The 26,797-nt window shown below is 43.6% G+C and overlaps 1 protein-coding gene across 2 annotated transcripts in view; it reads right to left on the minus strand.

Moving 5' to 3' along the window:
• Positions 1–26,797, minus strand: part of LOC115130329 (transcriptional activator GLI3-like) — a 138,972-nt gene that overhangs the window by 99,525 nt on the left and 12,650 nt on the right. For both annotated transcript variants that reach the window (XM_029661358.2, XM_029661357.2), the window contains exon 2: positions 6,898–7,071. In XM_029661358.2, coding sequence (XP_029517218.1) covers positions 6,898–7,030 — 133 coding nt within the window. In that variant the 5' untranslated portion in view covers positions 7,031–7,071. The remainder of the gene's footprint in view (positions 1–6,897; positions 7,072–26,797) is intronic.

Below are 26,797 nucleotides of genomic sequence, written 5' to 3' on the forward strand. Positions count from 1 at the left end.
GAAAGCAAGAGAAAGGACAAAAAGGAAGAAACAAAAGTTTCGCCAATTTTTTATTTCCACTGCTCAGATTTTTATTAAGTTGGGAAACTCCCCAGGACATATGTACACACACTGTCACATACTGCAAGTGTATAACTACACTAAGCCCTTAGGGTTTTGACTGAATATAAGTACAGTATTTTTATCATAATTACAAACCACAACTAATTTACTTGTGTTATCTACTATTATTTATTTTTTAAACTTTCTAATCTTTAGAAAGAAAAAAAGTTGTATCTGTCCTCTTTGTTCTTTGTGTTCTGGAATTAGATTCGGGAGAGTGGATAGTAACGTCATTTCAAATGAAAATTGGAGTCTTCTAATCAAATTATAACCTTCAGGTCTTGCCAACATTTGAATCAATTAAGTCCAAAACAGCTTTGACTCAAAGCCTATCAGGCAAGGTTTTCCAATAACTTATTTCCATATGCTTTAATGACAAACAAAACCAAAGCATTCAATCATGTTGTAATTGTATTGCAAAAGAAAACACTTCAGAGATGCCTAAAGCTAAACAGCCCATAAGTCCACCAATAACTGCCCCTTTTCACTTTTCCCCTTTTCAGTTCTAATAGCATGCTGTGGCGGAGGGGTGTCCTACAGGGTTTCCCCTGCGTGGGTTCAGGGGCCACTACTCCTCTGCAGCTTGACAGGGGAAATATTTGCCTGGGCCTTCCTGAGAAGAGCTAGCCACTGGGGTTCCACAGCTGCTCACAATTACCTTTTGTTTGTACGGGGAGCGGGGACAGGGGGGATACTGGGGTTAAAGTTGACGGGGTGTAAGGTTACACCTGATAAGAGGTTATGAGTTCTGGGGCCACTTGGGGAATGTGCTGTCATTATAACCTGCACAAAGAATGTATAAGCTATCTTACGATTCTCAGAGATATGGATCTAGAAGAGTGCTTCACTCTTTCCCTGTGGATAACTCTCTCTGTGTGTGTGTGTGTGTGTGTGTGTGTGTGTGTGTGTGTGTGTGTGTGTGTGTGTGTGTGTGTGTGTGTGTGTGACTCCATCAGGTTTGGATGATTACGGGAGCGAGCTTCCAAGACAAACCTTACAGCATTTAGTAATTGTCGAAGCTTTACAAAGAGAAATCTGCAATCACCAGAGCCAAATTACATCCATGCTTTTTCCACACCATAAAACTTTTTTTTCCCTCTTTCCCCCCTTTAATTAATAAAATAGTGTTGGCCATCTGGGAATGAGTAAGAGAGGGAGAGAGTTCCCAAGATGCATCAGGATGTATTCCCTCTTACACCCCACCCCACCCCGCTGAACTTCCTGCTATAACTGGCATATTGAGAGAGAGAGTGAGAGAGAGAAAGAGAGAGAGCGCGAGAGGCAGACTCCTGTAGTCATTAACCCTCTCCTGGGGTGTTTGAAGTCTCCCGCCACGGACCTGGAAAGATAACATTTCACATCCTACAACTCAGACGGAAACCAAGGGTGACAGAGTGCTCTCTCTCTCCCTCTGTCTCTCTTTTTCTGCGGACAACCCTAACTCTACTCCACCTCCCGAACCTCCCCGAACTCTTCCAATCCTCGATCCCCCTCAACCCCCCCCAAAAAAAAACTTCACTCTTACAGCTCAGGCTAATGAGCACAGCTGCAACTTAAGTCATGGTCATTTCTTCTCCGGGTTTGTTATGACTTGTGTCTGGCAGTCCCAGTCACTCCTGGAGAAAAAGTTATCTTGTTATCTAATATTCTTCATTTCTGCAGCTGTGTCGTGAGTGAACGATGAAAATGTGAATGAGTCCACAGTCAAAACCTACCTCTCTTTTGGTGTGTCTTCAAGATGTTGCCTACAATGCCTTCGGAAAGTATTCAGACCCCTTGACTTTTTCCACATTTTGTTACGTTACAGCCTTATTCTAAAATTGCTTAAATAAATCAAAATCCACAGCAATCTACGCAATATACCCCATAATGACAGAGCAAAAACTGGTTGTTAGAAATTTTTGCACATTTATTAAAAGTAAACAACAGAAATACCTTATTTACATAAGTATTCAGACACTTTGCTACAAGACACAAAATTGAGGTCAGGTGCATCCTGTTTCCATTGATCATCCTTGAGATGTTTCTACAACTTGATTGAAGTCCACCTGTGGTAAATTCAATTGATTGGACATGATTTGAAAAGGCACACACCTGTCTACATAAGGTCCCACAGTTGACAGTGCATGTCAGAGCAAAAACCAAGCCATGAGGTCGAAGGAATTGTCCGTTGAGCTCCAAGACAGGATTGTGTCGAGGCACACATCTGGGGAAGTGTACCAAAACATTTCTTCAGCATTAAAGGTCCCCAAGAACACAGTGGCCTCCATCATTCTTAAATGGAAGAAGTTTGGAACCACCAAGAATCTTCATAGAGCTGGCCGTCGGGCCAAACAGAGCAATCTGGGGAGAAAGGGCCTTGGTCAGGGAGGTGACCAAAAATCAGATGGTCACTCTGGCAGAGCTCTACAGTTGATCTGTGGAGATGGGAGAACCTTCCAGAAGGACAACCATCTCTGCAGTACTCCACCAATCAGGCCTTTATGGTAGAGTGGCCAGACGGAAGCCACTCCTCAGTAAAAGACATATGACAGCGCACTTGGAGTTTGCCAAAATGGACTAAAGACTCTCAGACCATGAGAAACAAGGTTCACGTCGTCTGATGAAACCAAGATTGAACTCTTTGGCCTGAATAACAAATGTCACGTCTGGAGGAAACCTGGCACCATCCCTATTGTCGTGTCTTTGGCTATGCCGGATTATGTGATATGACATGCTATTCTATAAAATAATTTCTCCGTAATTACTATCACCTGATTGAGTTAATCATGTAAATGTAATTAACTAGAGAGTCGGGCACCACTAAATAATATTTATAGAGCTGTTATCTTCAGAATAAACTCTTAAAGACCTAGTAATATTTTACATCCATAGCAGTCAACATTAATCTTCATCTTACTTCAGTCTCATCTGAAAGTTGTAAATTCTTGGTTATCTGCAAGAACCCTGGCTAACAATTTGAATCAGCAATACAAAATTGGGTTTAATAATTTATTTACTAAATATCTAACTAATCACACATACACATAATTAAATCATAACTTGATTACAAATTACATCATAAAGGAAAACATCTCTAGCAGGCGGAACAGATATGACAGCTTGTTACACAAAGGAAAAGGGCTGGGTTGAGTGAAAGAGCGGGAAGACAGGAACAAAGGCGAAGCTGTGCTATTGTAAATACAGTATCTTATGCATTCTAAATTACCGACCATTTGGAAAAGGAAAATGCAATAAATATTTACTCTGAGCTGCGCTTCAATAGGTTGGTGGTAGATGGAGGAAAAACCGAGTCCTCTGTCCTTTGAAGAATGTCTCTGGTTGTCAATTGGATACGTTGTAGTAACGTCATTGTGTGATAGACGGGATTGTCACGTTCTGACCTTTATTTCCTTTGTTTTGTCATTATTTAGTATGGTCAGGGCGTGAGTTGGGGTGGGCAGTCTATGTTTGTTTTTCTATGATTTGGTTATTTCTATGTTTCGGCCTAGTATGGTTCTCAATCAGAGGCAGGTGTCATTAGTTGTCTCTGATTGAGAATCATACTTAGGTAGCCTGGGTTTCACTGTGTGTTTGTGGGTGATTGTTCCTGTCTCTGTGTTTGCACCAGATAGGGCTGTTTTGGGTTTTCACGTTTCTTGTTTTGTTTTGTTGTGTTCGTGTTTATCTTTGAATTAAACATGAATCAGAATAACCACGCTGCGCCTCTCCGTCAATGGAAGAAATCCTTTACAGAATCACCCACCACAACAGGACCAAGCAACAGCAACAGCGGCGCAAAGAGGAAAGGACATGGGAGCAGAATCTGGACTACACAACTTGGGAGGAGATAGACAGGTGGGCGGTCGACCCAGGGAGAGTGCCGGAGCCCGCCTGGGATTCGATGGAGCAGTGCAAGGATGGTTACCGGAGAATGAGGTTAGCCAGCACGGCAGTGCGACAGGTACGAGATGCAGCCCCCAAAATATTTTTGGGAGGGGGCACACGAGGAGTAGGGCTAAGCCAGGTAGCAGACCTGAACTCACTCCTCGTGCTTATTATAAGCAGCGCGTTACTGGTCAGGCACCGTGTTATGCGGTTAAGCGCACGGTGTCGCCAGTACGTGTCCATAGCCCAGTGCGCTATAGGGCAGCCCCCCGAGAGTATCATGCGAGTGCGGGCATCGAGCTAGGGCGTATGGTGCCTGCTCAGCGGGTCTGGTCACCGGTACGCAGTTTTGGTCCAGGGTATCCTGCGCCGGCTCTGCGTGCTGTGTCTCCGTGGGCGCTGGGAGGGTACAGTGCGTCCTCTGCCTGCGCTCCGCTCGTGCCGGGCAAATGTGGGAGTGGAGCCTAAGGGAGAGGTGCGCGTAGTAAGCACTAGATCTCCCGTGCTTACCCACAGCCCGGTTCAACCTGTGCCTGCACTCTGGAGGGTCCGGGCTAGAGTAGTTGTCCAGCCTGGGAAAGTGGTGCCAAGGCTGCGCACCAGAGCTCCCCCACAGCCCGGTCCTTCAGGTGCCTCCTCCTAACACCAAGCCTCCTGAGGGTCTCCCCAGCCTGGTGGTTCCGGTGGCAGCCCCACGCACCAGGCTGTCTCTCTGTCTCCTCCCTACAGGCGGTCCCGGAGTCTCCCGCCTGTCCGACGCTGCCGGAGTCTCCCGCCTGTCCGGCGCTGCCGGAGTCTCCCGCCTGTCCGGCGCTGCCGGAGTCTGAGGCGCCAGAGCCCCTCAGCCCAGAGGCGCCAGAGCCCCCGCCCCTCTGTCCCGAGCTGCCCCTCTGTCCCGAGCTGCCCCTCTGTCCCGAGCTGCCTCTCTGTCCAGTGGGGTCATTGAGAAGAGTTGCCATGGTTAGAAAGCCACGGAGGCGGACGATAAGGAGGACTAAGACGATGGTGAAATGGGGTCCGCGTCCCGTGCCAGAGCCGCCACCGCGGACAGATGCCCACCCAGACCCTCCCCTATAGGTTAAGGTTTTACGGCCGGAGTCCGCACCTTTGGGGGTACTGTCACGTTCTGACCTTCATTTCCTTTGTTTTGTCATTATTTAGTATGGTCAGGGCGTGAGTTGGGGTGGGCAGTCTATGTTTGTTTTTCTATGATTTGGGTATTTCTATGTTTCGGCCCAGTATGGTTCTCAATCAGAGGCAGGTGTCATTATTTGTCTCTGATTGAGAATCATACTTAGGTAGCCTGGGTTTCACTGTGTGTTTGTGGGTAGATTGTTCCTGTCTCTGTGTTTGCACCAGATAGGGCTGTTTTGGGTTTTCACGTTTCTTGTTTTGTTTTGTTGTGTTCGTGTTTATCTTTGAATTAAACATTAATCAGAATAACCACGCTGCGCTTTGGTCCGTCTCTCCGTCAATAGAAGAAATCCCTTACAGGGATACTCTGTCTGTTCCTTCCTAACCTGCGTTTGCAGCTGCGGTTGCTAACTCAACAGCTAAGAGGTATCACTTCTGTAGTGAATAAGAGTTCAACGTTCATACCATTCGCAACCAAAGCTCACACTGATGTTGGCTTCGTTCTGTAGTTATTATCTGAACCATTCTGACATAGGACCGGCGTCCTCATATCCTCGGAACAGGAAGTTATGTTGTCGTCAAGGCTTTATATAGGAAGGGAGAGGAGGGTGTGTTTGAAAAGTGTTATAGCCCTTGTCCCTTCACAGAGGCGGTCCACTGAGTGAGCAGCCCTAACTTATGCAAACCCACATCTCACATTTTAGAAGCTAAAATCACATTTCATCCCGTCACAAATAATTTCAAACATTTAAATTGAACAACAATTCCATGTGAATCCGATAACTCTCATGTGTAGACTTTCCGCTGTAGTTTATGTCATCTTATCATTGATGAGAATGTCTCAGATGACAACCGAACTGACATCATAGTCATTAGGTACCACTGCATATGTTCAATTGTTCGGATTACCAGAATATAGTTAATTTCCCCCCACATTCTGACGTTCCCAGAATCTCTAAGTTAACCAAGGGTTTTGCAAATGTAACCTCAGTAGGGTAGAGAGGAAAAGGGGGGAAAGAGGTATTTATGACTGTCATAAACCTATCCCCCAGGCCAACGTCATGACACTATGGTGAAGCAGGGTAGTGTCAGCATCATGTTTTTCAGCGGCAGGGACTGGGAGACTAGTCAGGATTGAGGGAAAGATGAACTGAGCAAAGTACAGAGAGATCCTTGATGAAGACCTGCTCCAGAGTGCTCAGGACTTGTAGCGTCATACCCAATAAGACTCGAGGCTGTAATCGATGCCAAAGGTGCTTCAAGAAAGTACTGAGTAAAGGGTCTGAATACTTATGCAAATGTAATATTTCAGTATAATAAAAATGTCTAAAAAACAGTTTTTGCTTTGACATTATGGGGTATTGTGTGTATATTGATGAGAAAAAAATAACAATTGTATCCATTTTAGAATAAGGCTGTAACTTAACAAAATGTGGAAAAGGTCAAGGGGTCTGAATACTTTTTGAAGGCACTGTATGTTGCATATGAACTCAATCTCCTACAGAAGAGCCTTGTTTTACACATGAGTATAACTGATATGCATTCAGAAAACACTTGTATAAGCATGATCCACTCATGTCTTGCATTCCACTACAAACATCATTCTAAATGAAGAAACACCAATATTTCAACTTCATGACCAAAACATTCAACTCATTGTTAACTCCCTGTTTGGAGTGAGACAAAATTAGAAATAGACAAGAGAGAGAGATAGAAGGAACCAGCGAGGAAGAGAACAAGAGAGAGGATCAGAGCGGGTAAGGAAGGGGGGATTAAGGAAAATTAGACTCTTACCGTTTGACGTAGTGCTAGAGGCCACAGCCTTCTCGCTGATGTCGGCCCGCGCCGACGAGCCCTTGGTCGCCACGATGGTCTCCACCCTCTTCTTCTTCTCAGCTGCAGAACTGGCCTGGGACTGGGTTTCCATGACGACTGTTCATTCCTCAGCACGTCATGGAGACAGGACACCTGGGGAAGGGGGATGACAGAGAGAGAGGACAGGTAAGTACCCCAACCAAGAGGAGACCAATGATGTAGCGTCCCATTATAGTACACCATTAGCACACACTGTCTCATCACAGACTTTCCCAATATTCTCTCCAGATACACTGGTCTCTCTGAGTGAGGATGGCCCAGTAAGTACAGTGCCTTGCGAAAGTATTCGGCCCCCTTCAACTTTGCGACCTTTTGCCACATTTCAAGCTTCAAACATAAAGATATAAAACTGTATTTTTTTGTGAAGAATCAACAACAAGTGGGACACAATCATGAAGTGGAACGACATTTATTGGATATTTCAAACTTTTTTAACATATCAAAAACTGAAAAATTGGGCGTGCAAAATTATTCAGCCCCTTTACTTTCAGTGCAGCAAACTCTCTCCAGAAGTTCAGTGAGGATCTCTGAATGATCCAATGTTGACCTAAATGACTAATGATGATAAATACAATCCACCTGTGTGTAATCACATGTCCGTATAAATGCACCTGCACTGTGATAGTCTCAGAGGTCCGTTAAAAGCACAGAGAGCATCATGAAGAACAAGGAACACACCAGGCAGGTCCGAGATACTGTTGTGAAGAAGTTTAAAGCCGGATTTGGATACAAAAAGATTTCCCAAGCTTTAAACATCCCAAGGAGCACTGTGCAAGCGATAATATTGAAATGGAAGGAGTATCAGACCACTGCAAATCTACCAAGACCTGGCCGTCCCTCTAAACTTTCAGCTCATACAAGGAGAAGACTGATCAGAGATGCAGCCAAGAGGCCCATGATCACTCTGGATGAACTGCAGAGATCTACAGCTGAGGTGGGAGACTCTGTCCATAGGACAACAATCAGTCGTATATTGCACAAATCTGGCCTTTATGGAAGAGTGGCAAGAAGAAAGCCATTTCTTAAAGATATCCATAAAAAGTGTTGTTTAATGTTTGCCACAAGTCACCTGGGAGACACACCAAACATGTGGAAGAAGGTGCTCTGGTCAGATGAAACCAAAATTGAACTTTTTGGCAACAATGCAAAACGTTATGTTTGGCGTAAAAGCAACACAGCTCATCACCCTGAATACACCATCCCCACTGTCAAACATGGTGGTGGCAGCATCATGGTTTGGGCCTGCTTTTCTTCAGCAGGGACAGGGAAGATGGTTAAAATTGATGGGAAGATGGATGGAGCCAAATACAGGACCATTCTGGAAGAAAACCTGATGGAGTCTGCAAAAGACCTGAGACTGGGACGGAGATTTGTCTTCCAACAAGACAATGATCCAAAACATAAAGCAAAATCTACAATGGAATGGTTCAAAAATAAACATATCCAGGTGTTAGAATGGCCAAGTCAAAGTCCAGACCTGAATCCAATCGAGAATCTGTGGAAAGAACTGAAAACTGCTGTTCACAAATGCTCTCCATCGAACCTCACTGAGCTCGAGCTGTTTTGCAAGGAGGAATGGGAAAAATTTTCAGTCTCTCGATGTGCAAAACTGATAGAGACATACCCCAAGCGACTTACAGCTGTAATCACAGCAAAAGGTGGCGCTACAAAGTATTAACTTAAGGGGGCTGAATAATTTTGCACGCCCAATTTTTCAGTTTTTGATTTGTTAAAAAAGTTTGAAATATCCAATAAATGTCGTTCCACTTCATGATTGTGTCCCACTTGTTGTTGATTCTTCACAAAAAAAAAAATATATATCTTTATGTTTGAAGCCTGAAATGTGGCAAAAGGTCGCAAAGTTCAAGGGGGCCGAATACTTTCGCAAGGCACTGTATCTATCATAGTTTTATTTTTTTTATTGAAAAAAAATTGTTGCTTCGTTTAAGCTTCAAACCATTGTTAAACAACCAATGTTTTAACAAGATAAAAGATGAAGCATCAATGAATTGCTCGAAAGGCTGATGATGTCACACTCTCGCTCAACAATAGAGCTGCGCCAGTGTGCCTCCACCTCTTGAGAAACTAACTGGGTTGAATTAAAGGCATGACATCTAAAAGCTTTGAAAAGAAAACAATCACATGGTACTGACATTCATGTCTGCTGACCTCTGACCTCTATACCATCAGGAAGTCCTCCCAGCCAATCCCATTTCGTCCCCAGCCACAGCGAAGGTCAATCCACCAGCTCCGCTGTGTTTATTTTCCCTCATAATTGTTACGTTTGATCTTCCCACTGCCCTCTCAACGCACCCAACGGTCATATAGTATTCTGATAACTTTCCCCAAATTTACAGGTTTTACACAAATCCTGGAATAAGAGGAAAATCGGGGAATCCTTCAACTGGAATTTTGGTCCTTTTTCAACCCTACAAACAGGACAGCGAGCTAACTTCTCGTCTTACCCAACTGTGACAAAGTAAACTTCCAGTAACCAAGGGAATTCAGTTCTATATGTTTTATTTCAAAGTAAATTAGTTAAAGAAGTTGCTGTACAATAAGTTTTAGGTTATATCTTAGAGTACATAGAAGTGAAGGTTGTGGATAGGTACGTACTGAGAATTCCTCCTCTTTCAGAGAGAAAGAAGTGACTAACCTTCAGGGGATACTACAGAGAAACATTCACAACCCCAAAAATGAAGGCTTGTCTGGGGGTCCTTTTGGGAATAATATGCTGCCAGGCAATTTCTCCTTCTCTCGAAGAATAAACTTTGGTTAATTCTGTCTCTCCGTTTTAAAGAGTAGTTCAGCCAACAGTCTATAGTAAGCACATCATCTTAGTTCAGAACCTCGACTTGGGTCAAGTCTTCCCTGAATCTTAGCCATGAAGACAGTAACCCAACATGGTGCTAAACCACTTAAAACATGGGATCATTGAAATCCACTGCAAGCCCTTCTTTTCAGGGGCGTCATGCACCGCAGAAATCTGAGGGGGAACAAAGTATGTGAGAATGACGGGGGTGGTCTGGAGGGGGGCTATAAGTTTGCATTTAAAAAAACCTGAAACAGCTTTTTCCTGCAATCTAGAGCCATAATCATTCTGTTTAATTATGTTTAAGTCTATTTTTCTGCATATCTGAGCATACCCTCTTGAACTGTCTGTATCGTCCTGACTGTTGGTTCTTTTTTTAAAGAAACAAAATATGCTTCTCTGCATCTCTTCAAAAATCTGGGTAAAACTTGATTGATAGCCTGAAAGGGCTTCCTGGTAGCTAGTTATGTGGTTGGGAGATTGGGAACCTGTCTGGACTAGCTAAAGCCAGCTTCAAGTGGTTGGTATTGCAGATTGTTGTTTTTTGGTATGTTTATTTATTTATATATAATAAAAAAAAAAAATTAAGATAAATCTGAGGGGGCACGTGCCCCCTATGGGCATGATGCCTCTGCTTCTTTTAGACCCCGAAACATGCCATAATTCAAGGATAATTGCTGGAAATATTTAGTCTATGCAACATTTTTCTTTCAAATAAAGACAAACATGCATTTGTTCATTTTTTGTCCAACCCTCCTGAAAAAACTCAGTCTGCCGTCCATTTCTAACTGACAACAACATCTGTAAGCAATCGTGGCGTTACCACCAAAAAAAACAGCAATTACTCCCCAACCAATCAAAACAGAATTAAACAAGAGCTCTTCCTCTAATCACTCCCACATGAATACATGTGTACCATGTCACTCCAGACATTGTTTCACCCTTTCTACAACAGATCTCATCTCAAATCACTGGTATGCCTTTGATAGGATGAGTGTTTTAGTTTTGGGTTAGATTCAGAGATCTATTTTTGGGAGAACAACAAGTGTGTGTGTGTGTGTGTGTGTGTGTGTGTGTGTGTGTGTGTGTGTGAGAGAGAGAGTTCCTGTGCTCGCCATCGATTTAGGTCCTGGGTCGAGAGAGACAGCAAGCCGCTCAACCTCTTTCAGCGGCCCGCAACCATAGAAACTCAAACGTGAGGCGCCCCTCGACTGACAGTCCATCTCAGGCAGAGAGGAGATCAGACAATAGAGCCCCTGAGTCAGGTTTTTTCTGCCCCCCCCTTTAAATTACACGCTACACCGTTCGGACATTTGAACTTCTTGCAAAAGCGAAGAAGAAGAGAAAAAAAAAGAAGAAAAGGGAGAAGGGAAAGAAACTCCTCCCATCATAGACTGACCCTTGGCATGCCTGTGCTTTTGCCGGTGCGTGCGTGTCTGCATGCGCTCCCTTCCTTGTTTGAGCCCTCAAACCTCTCTGCCTCCTCCCAGGTGAGTCAGAGGAGAGGGGGAGGAAAAAGAGAGAAAGAAAAGGTTGGAAGACAGGAGGGGGGGGGGGGGGATGTTCCCGATTCAGAAGGGGGAAATCTACTGGGGGAGGAGTGAGGGGTGAGGAGAACGCAGGGGCATAAACATTCCATTGCTAGAGCAAATATTCACAGCTCCAGGCCACTCAAGCGTGGCTGACCGCCCTTTTGTGTTCCATGAGGCGGTCGGAGCGGTCCGTGGTTCCAGAGCAGCAATTAAAAGCGGGACCTTTTCACCCATAATCCCTCTGGCCTGGACGCCACTGCTACATACAATCGCCCCCGTCCTGCAGGTGTTCCTCTCTGTCTGTCTCTCTCTCTCCTTCTGTCTGTTTTTCTTGAAAACCTCTCTTTTTCTACTTCTCGCTACCTTTTATCAGTGTCTTCACATGCAAGCCATGTAACTGATATCTGATTTTGAACACCCGCGTAGTGTTTTCTGGACACATGCAGTACATGGGTTATCAGAGTTTTTCCTATGTCACCTGGCCGGGGGAAACTCTGGGCCCCAGTTATGACCTAATCTAGTTATAACCGTTATCGTTACTGAGCAAGTCATAAGTATGACACATTGTAAGTACATGGAGGGCGATTCCAATCTAGGCCAGGAAATGATAACGATATTTTCTATCCTGACGGTTTCTCTCAGGGAGGCACATAATATTATACAGTACTTCACAATACTGTATGTCGTCATGTACTGTAGGGCATCCACCCTGAACCTCAGCTGTTAGGGAATACACACTAATCTACTTACATGTCAATACCCACTGGGCACAAAAAGTCATTTTAACATCTCTTCCACATTGGTTGAACATAATTTCTTTGAAATGATGCAGAAACGATGTTGATTCAACCAGTGTGTGCCCAGTGGGTAGAAAATCACATACTCCGCCACGTTTGCATGAGACATCACAAAAAAAAATCACCAACATTTTACAGCGGCTGTGTGATGTTTATTCTCTGTCTGTTTAACAGAAGGGTTTGGTCTTTGCTCGCTCAGTAAGCACCTTACAAAAGAAGGCATTATGAACCACGCATCGGTTGCAGTCGTTACCCAAAATAAAATGTAAATTTCATATTAATGTTTATTCCTTGAAATGACTGTCCCACACTCAATTAGTGAAGGGAGAATGAAAGGGTGTATTCTTTATTTGTGTGCCACCATAATCCTTTCCCACAGAAAGGGAGGCGATTAAACAGGTTTAAAATACCACAATTCAGACTGTTGGTAAGGGGGAAAAAACATTCTTATTTTATAAGCACATTAAGCAAATCAATTTAACATAAATTATACGCTTTGGTGACAAAGGCTCGGAGTTGAAAGTCATCTGCAAATGGTGCACATCAAAGTCAAACACCGAAATAAACTTTTGCCTTTGATCAAAAAAGAGAATCTGTGTTTTCTCTTCACACCGGGTTAAACAACAAGCCACAAACATTGGCTTTGAAAAATCCTTTAATTTTTGTAACTGCTTAAGGAGAACATTATCGAAGAAATCAAACTAGTCACAATCTATTGCTGTCCTGCATTTACATTGTATGGAAACTTATATAAACTCAGATAATATTTGTGAGAAAAATGCTGAGGGTGTACTTCCAAATTGGGGGGTGGGGGGAGTAGCACGGTGCCGGGGATCCCTGAGGGGGGACTGGCAGTGCTGCAGCATTCATCATCATTACATCAGCGACCACCGAGATCCTTTTATCTGACGCTCATTGACACAAACACACTACAGCACAGAGAGAGAGGGGGGAGGGGGAGATGGAGGAATAATGTAGGATAAATGGAGAGAGGGATGAACAGGGTTAAAGATGAGGGGAGAAAAAGAGAACGAATGGAAAACGAGAGGAATATGAGAGAGGAAAAAAGTAACAGGCATCGTTCCATCAATGGAGCAAAAGTTTCGATCCGGAAAGAGTGAGGAGGTGCACGCGCATCAAATCAAATCAAATGTTATTTGTCACATACAACCCGAATACAACAGGTGTAGTAGACCTTACAGTGAAATGCCTACTTACAAGCCCTTAACCAACAATGCAGTTTTAAGAAAAATAAGTGTTAAGAAAGTATTTACAAAAAAATTATAAAGTAAAAAATAAATACACATTTTAAAAAAGAAGAAAAAAGAAAAATAACAAATAATTAAAGAGCAACAACGAAATAACATTAGCGAGGCTATATTCAGTGGGTACCGGTACAGAGTCAATGTGCGGGGGCACAGGTTACTCGAGGTAATTGAGGTAATATGTACATGTAGGTAGAGGTAAAGTGACAGCAGCGTAAAAATGCATTGATTAGATGTTCAAGAGTCTTATGGCTTGGGGGTAGAAGCTGTTAAGAAGCCTTTTGGACCTCGACTTGGCACTCCGGTACCGCTTACCGTGCGGTAGCAGACAGAACAGTCTATGACTAGGGTGGCTGGAGTCTTTAGCAAGTTTTAGGGCCTTCCTCTGACACGGTCTGGTATAGAGGTCCTGGATGTCAGGAAGCTTGGCCCCTGTGATGTACTGGGCCGTACGCACTACACTCTGTAGCGCATTGCAGTCGGAGGCCGAGCAGTTGCCATACCAGGCGGTGATGCAACCAGTCAGGATGTTCTCGATGGTGCAGCTGTAGAACTTTTTGAGGATCTAAGGACCCATGCCAAATCTTTTCGGACTCCTGAGGAGGAATAGGCGTTGTCGTGCCCTCTTCACGACTGTCTTGGAGTGTTTGGACCATGATAGTTCGTTGGTGATGTGAACACCAAGGAACTTGAAGCTCTCAACCTGCTCCACTGCAGCCCCGTCGATGACAATGGGGGTCGTGCTCTGCCCTCCTTTTCCTGTAGTCCACCATCATCTCCTTTGTCTTGATCACGTTGAGGGAGAGGGTGCTATCCTGGCCTCTCCCTCATCGTGAACAAGACAAAGGAGATCCATGTGTGTGTGTGTGTTTGCACTTTGTGCAGCTATGCCAACAACATAAAGAGCTCAAGCACAGCTGGAATAACTAAAACACTGTGGGGTGAGGAGGTAGTGGGTATAACCAGAAACCCTCTGCAAGGGTCCTGGGCCCCCATGTACTCGCTTTGGAGAGGGATGGGGGGAGTGTGGTTGAAGGATAGGGCTCTGGTCAAAAGTAGTGCACTATATAAGGAATAGTGTGCCATTCGGGAGGCAAGCCCGAGAGAAACAGCTGAGAGGTGGAGCGGTTAGCAAACCTCAAGTGTGACCAAATGGTCAGAGGTTGGCGGTTCAATCCCCAAGTCAATCCCCACATTGAAGAGACTAGAGAGACGTTCACAATTACAAGCTCAATGGTGTCATTGAGTGAATAGCACATACTTAGGTCGCCATGCTGTGTGCAACACTGCACTGATGGGGATATGGGGATGCCCTTGGCCCTATGGGAGGGGAACGGGAAGAGGGATTCTCTGCTGGATGGAGGATTTGGGTGGTGGGTCCCATTCAAAAGGGATGAGACTTAACATTGTGCCCAGATGGCACTTAGTCTGGCCTACAGCTGATGGGGGATCGTCCCCTGAAGTAAGGGCCATTTAGTAGCAATTAGTTACGCCTCACCACACACACACACACTCCCACACACACACATGCCATTCAACTTGTTCAGTCTAGCCCTTTCTCACCCTTTTGTGTTCAGTGACATGGTCGGGCTGTTTAAACTCTAAGTCGTTCACACGTTTAGATATTGTTCTGTCAGAGTGGGCGACACCACACCTTGACATCTGAACTGTTTGTGGGGCAATGAGTTCTAGATGAAGTGACTAATGAACCAGACCTGAAATGGAGGGGTGAATTAGCTATGATTCTCGTCTGTTACCCTTCATAGAAGTCCACAAACATCTACCCGTCTCCGACAGGTACACCTCAAGAGGAATCATTTCAACAAAACTGGGGCTTTTTGTCCGAAGTACCAAATCCATGCGGTTATTTGGGAGTGGGGAGGTGCGACTGTAAAGCACGTGGGAGAGGTTTGGTTTAAATGTTGTTGTCAAGGACAAACAGTGCAACAACGCAGCCCATCGGTGGCTTTCGGCGGAGCTAATGCGATTATGCTCGTCGAGTGCCTCCGTCTCCCAGACCTCTCTACTTAAGATGCTTTGGAGGACTGGCGAGGGACCGTGTGTCGTTTCACACAGCGACGAGCTGAGTGCATCTTACATTCCTGGGTAACAAACCCACACGATGTAATCTTAATGCTTACACGATGCCTCTTTTGCACTTGCTACCCAATAGATAAGGGGCAAATAAAGAGCCGGGCCACAATGGAAACCTCCGGCATCCTCTAGCGTTCCCCCTGCTCCCCCAGCCCTCCGCCTATTAGCTTATTTATTTATTGTGCACTGTATTTGTTTGAGTCGCACTGGTGTACGAAGAGCAACTGGGACCCTAAAAGTCCCCAAGACTGAAACAATGGGAAAAGCAGTCAGCCCTTTTCCCTTGGTGGAACGGTTACGCGGTATTGGGTCGCTCTCTCTCTCTCTCGCTTTTACTTTGACTCGATTCATTTCCCCCCACGAAGCCACAGAGTATCTGTTCTATACACTTTCTGCACTTGGCATAAAAGAGGGAAAAGATGCTAGTTCAGGTATTTCGTTTCCAAGCAGAACCCAACAATTGCAAACTGATATCCAGGTAAAACACAGTACGGCAGCAGCCAAGAAATACAATACGTGAAGTCTAGCCGTCATTTGTCCGTAATTCCTAAACCAGTACGTGGGCCCTTGAGATGTTGGCCCATCTTGACTTGAATCCCCACAACAATGATTATTATACAAATAAGCCTCTCTTTCCAACTCGCTCCTAGCCATTCAGTTCGTCATGGTAAATACACGTTTCCCGCCTAAATTCACCACTTTTGAGTCTTTGGCCCTAAAATGGGGTTAAGTGACCACATGGAATTCAAAGCGGAGCACAGAGTGAGGGTCGTATCGGCACACGACACACCACGCGTCGGGAAGGCTCTCAAGCAAGACACCACAAAACCTGAACTTACTCGACCCACACATCTCTCCTGTACTTTGCTTAGTATGTTTACCACTGTGGTTTTTCTCACTCTGGGTACCTCTGCAGGTGTCAAAATGAGAGCGAGAGATGCTCTCTACTGTATTTGAGAGTGTGTGAGCTGTTCTGTGTGCGAGTGTATGTACACTGTATGGGCTTGTGTGACTTTTCATCTACAAGTGTATGTATGCACAGCATCAGGAAGAGAAGGGACCCTAGGGAGTGGAAGGGGGGAAGCAGAGGAATTCCTTTGTTGATGAAAAAATGCACATACACTAATACACACACACACACACACACACACACCTCATAGTGAGTGGGATCAAGCAGTGAGATGGTAGGGGGGCTGTAGAGGGAGCAGGTACGGCTTTGAGAGGGGGTCTCCTTGCATGGCCCTGGGGACCATCGAACTGCCTCCTCTCCTCCATCTCTCCCTCCCTCCATCCCTGCCTCCCTCCATCTCCACAGGAGGCCTTCCTCTCCATGTCTCCACATACAACTACTCACACTCATAAAGACCTCTAGATAGCTAAAACAGTTTGTCCACATACAGTAGAACTTCCATTCATATTGGCATAGTCATCCCTAATGCAATGTCTCCATAGAGGATCCATTCATATCATTAGACTTGTGTCATTGCGTTAAGCAGACGTCCTTCCCAATGTACTTCCATAGTTACATACAGTCAACTCATACAGCTGGACACACTGGGTGCTAAGGCTAGCAACAATTAGTCGATTGGTCGAATAGACTGTTGGATCGACCAAAACTTTGTTTTTGTCGAGCAGTAGCAAATACACTATATACACTATATATGTGTCGACACCCCTTGAAATTAGTGGATTTGGCTATTTCAACCGCACCCATTACAGAGCGGTGTATAAAATCGAGCACGCCGCCATGCAATCTCCATAGACAAACATTGGCAGTAGAATGGCCCTACCGAAGAGCTCAGTCAATTTCGAAGTGGCACCGTCCTAGGATGTCACCTTCCCAACAAGTCAGTCACATTTCTGCCATGCTAGAGCTGCACCCATCAACTGTAAGTGCTGTGAAGTGGAAACGTCTAGGAGCAACCATGGCTCAGCCGCAAAGTTGTAGGGCACACAAGCTCACAGAACGGGACAGCTGAGTGCTGAAGCAGTGGAAACAGGTTATCTAGAGTGATGAATCATGATTCACCATCAGGCTGTCCGGCAGACAAATCTGGGTTTGGCGGATGCCAGGAGAACTCTACCTGCCCCAATGCATAGTGCCAACTGTACAGTTTGACGGAGGAGGAATAATTGTCTGGGGCAGTTTTTTATGGTCTGGGCTAGGCCCCTTAGTTCCACTATAGGGAAATCTTAACGCGCATACAATGACATTCTAGACCATTCTGAGCTTCCAACTTTGTGGCAACAGTTTGCGGAAGGCCTTTACTGTTTCAGCATGACAATGCCCCCATGCACAAAGCGGGGTCCATACATAAATGGTCTGTCGAAGAGGAACTGACCTCTACCCCATCGAACACCTTTGGGATGAATTGGAACGCCGACTGCGAGCCAGGCCTAATCGCCCAACATCATTGCCCGACCTCACTAATGCTCTTGTGACTGAATGGAAGCAATTCCCAGCAGCAATGTTCCAACATCTAGTGGAAAGCCTTCCCAGAAGAGTGGAGGCTGTTATAGCAGCAAAGTGGGGGCCAACGCCATATTAATGCCCATGATTTTGGAGTGAGATGTTCGACGAGCAGGTGTCCACATACTTTTAGTCATATAGTGTTTATATAAATGTATTTTTTATGGCACATGAGACACCTGTCTCATTCGTGCCCATCTCAGTGAACTAATCCATTGCACAGGCCGAGACTCATCCATTGCGCAGGCCGAGACTCATCCATTGCGCAGGCCGAGACTCATCCATTGCGCAGGCCGAGACTCATCCATTGCGCAGGCCGAGACTCATCCATTGCGCAGGCTGAGAATCATCCATTGCGCGGGCCGAGACTCATCCATTGCGCAGGCCGAGACTCATCCATTGCGCAGGCCTAGGGGATGGCGCAGTCCAAGAAAGGGAGCGTGGCTAATATGCACAATGCACATCTCTCTCCTGAATGCGCTCTCTCTCACACCAATTTGTGCTCATTCATTGTCTCCTAACTTAATTGTGTGAATTGTTTGCGTTTGCTTGTTAGTGTATCAATTCCTCATTACATATATCACCAGTATTACATTTACCGTTAATTCCTTTCATTTCTAATCTACAATGTTTGTTTGGTTACAGTCATTTCTGTTAACACGTTCAATAAATTATTATTCCTGTCTTCTATCGTTTTCATTATCGGATTGGACTTTTTTGTTTTTGTTTATTTAATTCCATTTCGAGTTTTGTCAATTTCGTCATTGTCTTTAGTTTGGAGCGTTACTGTCAATGTTGAGTAACGAGGTACACCTGATTACACATAGAAAGAAGTAGGCCTATAGGCTACCTGGCCTGCACCAAAAATGTTGACTTATACATGTGCCCATTTGGAGATCTGATAGTGTTTCTGATTGGCTTAAAGCACCACCACTAATGAGCTGTGGAGCTTCTCAAAGTAATCGTTTTCTTCATCTCAGACAGCAAGCAAACAAAGTCTGTTTTTCCATCCATAGAGAATGACAATAGTTCCTCAATGTATTTGAAAAATCTTTCCAGCTCTCTCCCTTTGGATAACCACTCAGCGCGAAAGGGAAAAATGTCATGCTCTGATCTAGTGGAAACATCATAAAATAGGCCTACCTGATTACTTTTTATCCCTTAAGCAAATCGCCTACAGTTGTGTCTGTCCCGAGCTCACTTGAAGTGTGAGAAACTCTGAGGGCCTAGAATATTTGATTAAATGTTGCAAGTTTGCTAGCACCAGCTTCAGGCCTGACCTAAGTTAATATTTGATACAATGTTTCAAGTTCATTGCAGACAGGCCATGCGAAGCCAATGTGATTTATAGGATATTTATTTTTATCAGGATATTTTCTACCTGCAGGCTGCAATGTTTTATTTGTTGGCTTTATGTAGGTTAGTTTTGACAATGGCAATAGAAGTAACTTTTTAAGGTTTGTATCATTTTCATTTAGATTTGGATCGAATTTTGATTAACCACTTGACAATGACTTTGAGATACAAAGACGTTATTATAAATGAAATTGAACTGTTCCATGAAAATATGAATATGAAAACCATAACTGGCACGCAGATCGGTAGAAATAGTACGATCAATTGGCATTCCACATGAGAAAGGTTGCCCGACTCCTTGTGTAGCCTATTACCAGCAACTTCAGGAGAGTAATGGCAGAATCTACGAAAGCCAGCAGGAGTGGGAGGAGGACGGTCGGGTCAGGTTGCCTTTATTTCCTTCTGGTCATCTTGATCTCTGGCTCCCTCTTGAGTCATATGGGTCTTATCTTATGGCCCTGGTCAAAATAAGTAGGGAATAGGGTGCCCTTTGGGATGCAGACACAGAGGCAGTTCCAGTGGAGTGATGGAGTTGTTGCTTCAACTTCCCCCAGACCGTGTCCGTCTGTCTGTCCAGAGGCTGAGCCCACAGGTTGCTGGTCCCTCTCTCATTTCCACACTCTAATCCCCCAGTTCCCTCTGGGCTCTCCGACTCTCCCTCTGTCTCTGTCTATTTTCCCTCCTTTCCCCCTCTATATTTCCATCGCTCTCTTTCCCTTTTCTATATCTGTCTTTTCCTTTCTTTCTCTCTCTCTCTCTCTCTCTTTTCCCCCTCTCTTTCTCTCACAAATCTCTCCCGCGCGCCCTCTCTCCCTCTCGCTCCGCTTTCCTCCCACCCCACCTCTTTGCTCTCTCCTTCTTCTCTGTCACTGGTATAAACGGTACAGCACAGACCAGAGTGAGTGGAGGAGAGGAGGGTAGTGAATGATGTGATTGATGACAGAGCAGGGCCTCTGCGGGGGAACAACAGCCAGGGGCCAGCGTGATAATAACGCAGCACAATAATCAACCCAACCCATGAAGCAGACAATCAGCAAGGCAAAGCAGGCAGCACAGGCCCCTATTAGGCAGGCCTCATCAGGACGGCTAAGTGAGAAATTAGCCCTCGCCGAGCTCCGCGACGATTCATCAAGTCGCTAGCCCCCGACTCCCCCCCCCCCCTCAAGAAGTCAAAATGTTTACTTAAAGACTCGCCGCCATGCCCCGGAGGTGCGCTTTATTGGCTGTTATTAATTCTCCGTCCAGACCCTCGCGGCCGCCCCATTTAAAGTGTATTAGAGGGGGGATGATTGGACGAGATGAAGTCGCACTGGTGTTTGGCTCTCTGGCGATAAAGGGAGGGAGGGAGGGAGGGAGGGAGGGAGGGAGGGAGGGAGGGAGGGAGGGAGGGAGGGAGGGGAGCAGGGCAAAATAAAGGAATGCCATCACATTGCAAAATGAAGACCTGGAGTTAGACCATTGTTCAATGGGAAGTGAAAGAGGGATGAAGGGATGGAGGGAGAAGGAGAGGATGAACAGACAGAGGAAGTGAAAAGGGAAGAAAGGCATTCAAAGGGAAACTGAGTCACACATTCCACACTACATTCTGATGATTCTGTTTTATCATCTGTTCTCCTTCTACCAGGTGGACCCACTGAGACCGAGTCCCAAATGGCACCCTATTCCCTATTTAGTGCACTACTTTTGATCAGGGTCAACAATGCTCTGCTCAAAAGTAGTGTGCTACGTAGGGAATAGGGTACCATTTGGGACACTACCCGTGGAAATAACTTCAACCCGCTCCGGCCAAGAACGCCTGGCGATTGCTCATGCTATCAGCATGCTATCAGAGCCCTAATAGTCTTTTAACATGGCATGGCTGTGTCGGACGGGGGAAGAAGCGGGAGAGGGAAGTGGGGGAGTTGGGCCTAGTTCATTTGTTGTGGCGGAACTGAGGCTCACTTAATGAGGCGGCTAAGTAACTCCTCTTAAACTACGCAATGCTATGAATCACGTGTATAAAACAAACTCTATGACCGGGTGCAAGGAGTGCGCTGAGAGTTGGGAAGCAAGTTCAGGGAGTGAGTGATTTCATAAATAAACACAACTAAATACAAAAGGCAGGTAATCAAGTAGGTACTCTACTCTACTGTACTGTACTATACTCTACTGTGCTGTACTGTACTCTACTGTACTGTACTACTGTAATCTACTCTACTGTACTGTACTGTACTGTACTGTAATCTACTCTACTGTACTCTACTGTACTCTACTCTACTTTACTCTACTCTACTCTAATCTACTCTACTGTACTGTACTCTACTCTACTGTACTCTACTGTACTCTACTCTACTGTACTCTACTGTACTCTACTGTACTCTACTCTACTGTACTCTACTGTAATCTACTCTACTGTACTCTACTCTACTGTACTCTAATCTACTGTAATCTACTGTACTGTACTGTAATCTACTCTACTGTACTGTACTATACTGTACTCTACTCTACTGTAATCTACTCTACTGTACTGTACTCTACTCTACTGTACTCTACTGTACTCTACTCTACTGTAATCTACTCTACTGTACTGTACTGTACTCTACTCTACTGTACTCAAATCTACTCTACTGTACTGTAATCTACTCTACTGTACTGTAATCTACTCTACTGTATTCTAATCTACTCTACTGTACTGTAATCTACTGTACTGTAATCTACTGTACTGTATTCTACTGTAATCTACTGTACTGTATTCTACTGTAATCTACTCTACTGTACTCTACTGTACTGTACTCTACTGTACTCTACTGTACTGTACTCAAATCTACTCTACTGTACTGTAATCTACTCTACTGTACTCTAATCTACTCTACTGTTCTGTAATCTACTGTACTGTACTGTACTGTACTGTAATCTACTCTACTGTACTGTAATCTACTCTACTGTACTGTAATCTACTCTACTGTTCTGTAATCTACTCTACTGTAATGTAATCTACTCTACTGTAATGTAATCTACTGTACTGTCCTGTAATCTACTCTACTGTAATCTACTCTACTGTTCTGTACTCTACTGTACTCTAATCTACTCTACTGTACTGTAATCTACTGTAATGTTCTGTAATCTATTCTACTGTTCTGTAATCTATTCTACTGTTCTGTAATCTACTGTACTGTTCTGTAATCTATTCTACTGTTCTGTAATCTAATGTACTGTTCTGTAATCTACTGTACTGTTCTGTAATCTATTCTACTGTTCTGTAATCTATTCTACTGTTCTGTAATCTATTCTACTGTTCTGTAATCTACTGTACTGTTCTGTAATCTATTCTACTGTTCTGTAATCTAATGTACTGTTCTGTAATCTACTGTACTGTTCTGTAATCTATTCTACTGTTCTGTAATCTATTCTACTGTTCTGTAATCTACTGTACTGTTCTGTAATCTACTGTACTGTACTGTAATCTACTCTAATGTAATCTACTGTACTGTACTCTACTGTACTGTACTCTACTGTACTCAAATCTACTCTACTGTACTGTAATCTACTCTACTGTACTGTAATCTACTCTACTGTTCTGTAATCTACTCTACTGTACTCTACTGTACTGTACTCAAATCTACTCTACTGTACTGTAATCTACTCTACTGTACTGTAATCTACTCTACTGTACTGTAATCTACTCTACTGTACTGTAATCTACTCTACTGTTCTGTAATCTACTCTAATGTAATCTACTCTAATGTAATCTACTGTACTGTACTCTACTGTACTGTACTCTACTGTACTGTACTCAAATCTACTCTACTGTAATCTACTCTACTGTACTGTAATCTACTCTACTGTTCTGTAATCTACTGTACTGTACTGTACTCAAATCTACTCTACTGTACTGTAATCTACTCTACTGTACTGTAATCTACTCTACTGTTCTGTAATCTACTGTACTGTACTCTACTGTACTGTACTGTAATCTACTCTACTGTACTGTAATCTACTCTACTGTTCTGTAATCTACTCTACTGTTCTGTAATCTACTCTACTGTTCTGTAATCTACTCTACTGTAATGTAATCTACTCTACTGTTCTGTAATCTACTCTACTGTAATGTAATCTACTGTACTGTCCTGTAATCTACTTTACTGTAATCTACTCTACTGTTCTGTACTCTACTGTACTCTAATCTACTCTACTGTACTGTAATCTACTGTAATGTTCTGTAATCTATTCTACTGTTCTGTAATCTATTCTACTGTTCTGTAATCTACTGTACTGTTCTGTAATCTATTCTACTGTTCTGTAATCTACTGTACTGTTCTGTAATCTACTGTACTGTTCTGTAATCTATTCTACTGTTCTGTAATCTATTCTACTGTTCTGTAATCTATTCTACTGTTCTGTAATCTACTGTACTGTTCTGTAATCTACTGTACTGTTCTGTAATCTACTGTACTGTACTGTAATCTATTCTACTGTTCTGTAATCTAATGTACTGTTCTGTAATCTACTGTACTGTTCTGTAATCTATTCTACTGTTCTGTAATCTATTCTACTGTTCTGTAATCTACTGTACTGTTCTGTAATCTACTGTACTCTACTGTAATCTACTCTAATGTAATCTACTGTACTGTACTCTACTGTACTGTACTCTACTGTACTGTACTCAAATCTACTCTACTGTACTGTAATCTACTCTACTGTACTGTAATCTACTCTACTGTTCTGTAATCTACTCTACTGTACTCTACTGTACTGTACTCAAATCTACTCTACTGTACTGTAATCTACTCTACTGTACTGTAATCTACTCTACTGTACTGTAATCTACTCTACTGTTCTGTAATCTACTCTACTGTTCTGTAATCTACTCTAATGTAATCTACTGTACTGTACTCTACTGTACTGTACTCTACTGTACTGTACTCAAATCTACTCTACTGTACTGTAATCTACTCTACTGTACTGTAATCTACTCTACTGTTCTGTAATCTACTGTACTGTACTGTACTCAAATCTACTCTACTGTACTGTAATCTACTCTACTGTACTGTAATCTACTCTACTGTTCTGTAATCTACTGTACTGTACTCTACTGTACTGTACTCTAATCTACTGTACTGTACTGTAATCTACTCTACTGTACTGTAATCTACTCTACTGTTCTGTAATCTAGTCTACTGTTCTGTAATCTACTCTACTGTAATGTAATCTACTCTACTGTTCTGTAATCTACTCTACTGTAATGTAATCTACTGTACTGTCCTGTAATCTACTTTACTGTAATCTACTCTACTGTTCTGTACTCTACTGTACTCTAATCTACTCTACTGTACTGTAATCTACTGTAATGTTCTGTAATCTATTCTACTGTTCTGTAATCTATTCTACTGTTCTGTAATCTACTGTACTGTTCTGTAATCTATTCTACTGTTCTGTAATCTACTGTACTGTTCTGTAATCTACTGTACTGTTCTGTAATCTATTCTACTGTTCTGTAATCTACTGTACTGTTCTGTAATCTACTGTACTGTTCTGTAATCTACTGTACTGTAATCTACTCTACTGTTCTGTAATCTACTGTACTGTTCTGTAATCTACTGTACTGTTCTGTAATCTACTCTACTGTACTGTAATCTACTCTAATGTAATCTACTCTACTGTACTGTAATCTACTCTAATGTAATCTACTCTACTGTACTGTAATCTACTCTAATGTAATCTACTCTACTGTTCTGTAATCTACTGTACTGTTCTGTAATCTATTCTACTGTTCTGTAATCTATTCTACTGTTCTGTAATCTACTGTACTGTTCTGTAATCTATTCTACTGTTCTGTAATCTATTCTACTGTTCTGTAATCTACTGTACTGTTCTGTAATCTACTGTACTGTACTGTAATCTACTCTAATGTAATCTACTCTACTGTTCTGTAATCTACTGTACTGTTCTGTAATCTACTCTACTGTACTGTAATCTACTCTAATGTAATCTACTCTACTGTACTGTAATCTACTCTAATGTAATCTACTCTACTGTACTGTAATCTACTCTACTGTACTGTAATCTACTCTAATGTAATCTACTCTACTGTTCTGTAATCTACTGTACTGTTCTGTAATCTACTGTACTGTTCTGTAATCTACTGTACTGTACTGTAATCTACTCTACTGTACTGTAATCTACTCTAATGTAATCTACTCTACTGTTCTGTAATCTACTGTACTGTTCTGTAATCTACTGTACTGTTCTGTAATCTACTGTACTGTACTGTAATCTACTCTAATGTAATCTACTGTACTGTTCTGTAATCTACTCTACTGTTCTGTAATCTACTCTACTGTACTGTACTGTAATCTACTCTAATGTAATCTACTCTACTGTTCTGTAATCTACTGTACTGTACTGTAATCTACTCTAATGTAATCTACTCTACTGTTCTGTAATCTACTGTACTGTACTCTACCATGAGTATGGTTGAGAAAGTGGTAGATGAAAGGAAGTAGAGACACAGAGGGAGTCCTAGTCAGAGACTCCCAGGCAGCTCAACCAGCTCCCCTATGGCTGACGTGTCTCCCAACAGCACCACTAGTTTGGTAGGAAGATAACACTTCAGTCTCCCTTTCATGAAAAGCCCCCCCATCAGGGCCTGCTCACTCTCACTCTCTCTCTCTCACACACACACACACACACACACACACACACACACACACACACACGCTTACTCTCAGAGGGATTGGCGCTCCCCAAAGCACCCGTTTCTCTCCCACAGTGTCAGTAAGGTGCACCCACACACACGTCCCAGAGCTCGGCCTAAAGGTCTACTGAAGTTGCACTTCACGTTTCAAAACACACAAGAGTGAATATCATCGGTGTGGAGACTGAATTTGAAGATACTGCAAGTCCAGTGAAAAAAGAACACGTCTGGTTCAAACTCCATTGAGATATGCAATAACATCCACGTGCCTTATCATACAACTCACAGCATTTCCAAGTGGGCGACAAAAAAACCTCCCCCTACACTCAAAAGGGACATACAGACTTAGCTCCCGAATGAAAAGGCCACGAAAAAACTCGGGGAGTAAGACTTGTAATTACACTGGCAGCTCCCTCGGGCCCTGGAGCCGTCGTCAGTCAGGAAGCTAACCAACATCTGGCTGTGTTTACGCCTTTCAGCTGTTTGCGTTGCCGCCTGAAATAAATTCTGGGGGCCGTAAAGCCATCGCTTAGGACGCCTCCTAAACACTCTCCACACTCGCTCGCGTACTTCTCCCTCCAGACCAAGGTTGTATTCATTAGGACACAAAATCGTTTCCAAACGTTTTAACAACGGATAACACATTTTCCTTCTTCTTATTGGACAGGTCCAGGTAGTCCGTCCCTGTTTCAGTCCGTTTTCTTCCATTCGGTGCCCAATGAACACAGCCCAGGGCTCCCGGGCACTACGGCAACGCTAGCATGCTAATACGTGCAAATAAAAACGTTGAGGAGGAAGCCTTAATTGGTGCGTTAGACGG

This window comes from Oncorhynchus nerka, linkage group LG6 (assembly GCF_034236695.1).
Source record: "Oncorhynchus nerka isolate Pitt River linkage group LG6, Oner_Uvic_2.0, whole genome shotgun sequence".
NCBI lineage: Eukaryota > Metazoa > Chordata > Actinopteri > Salmoniformes > Salmonidae > Oncorhynchus > Oncorhynchus nerka.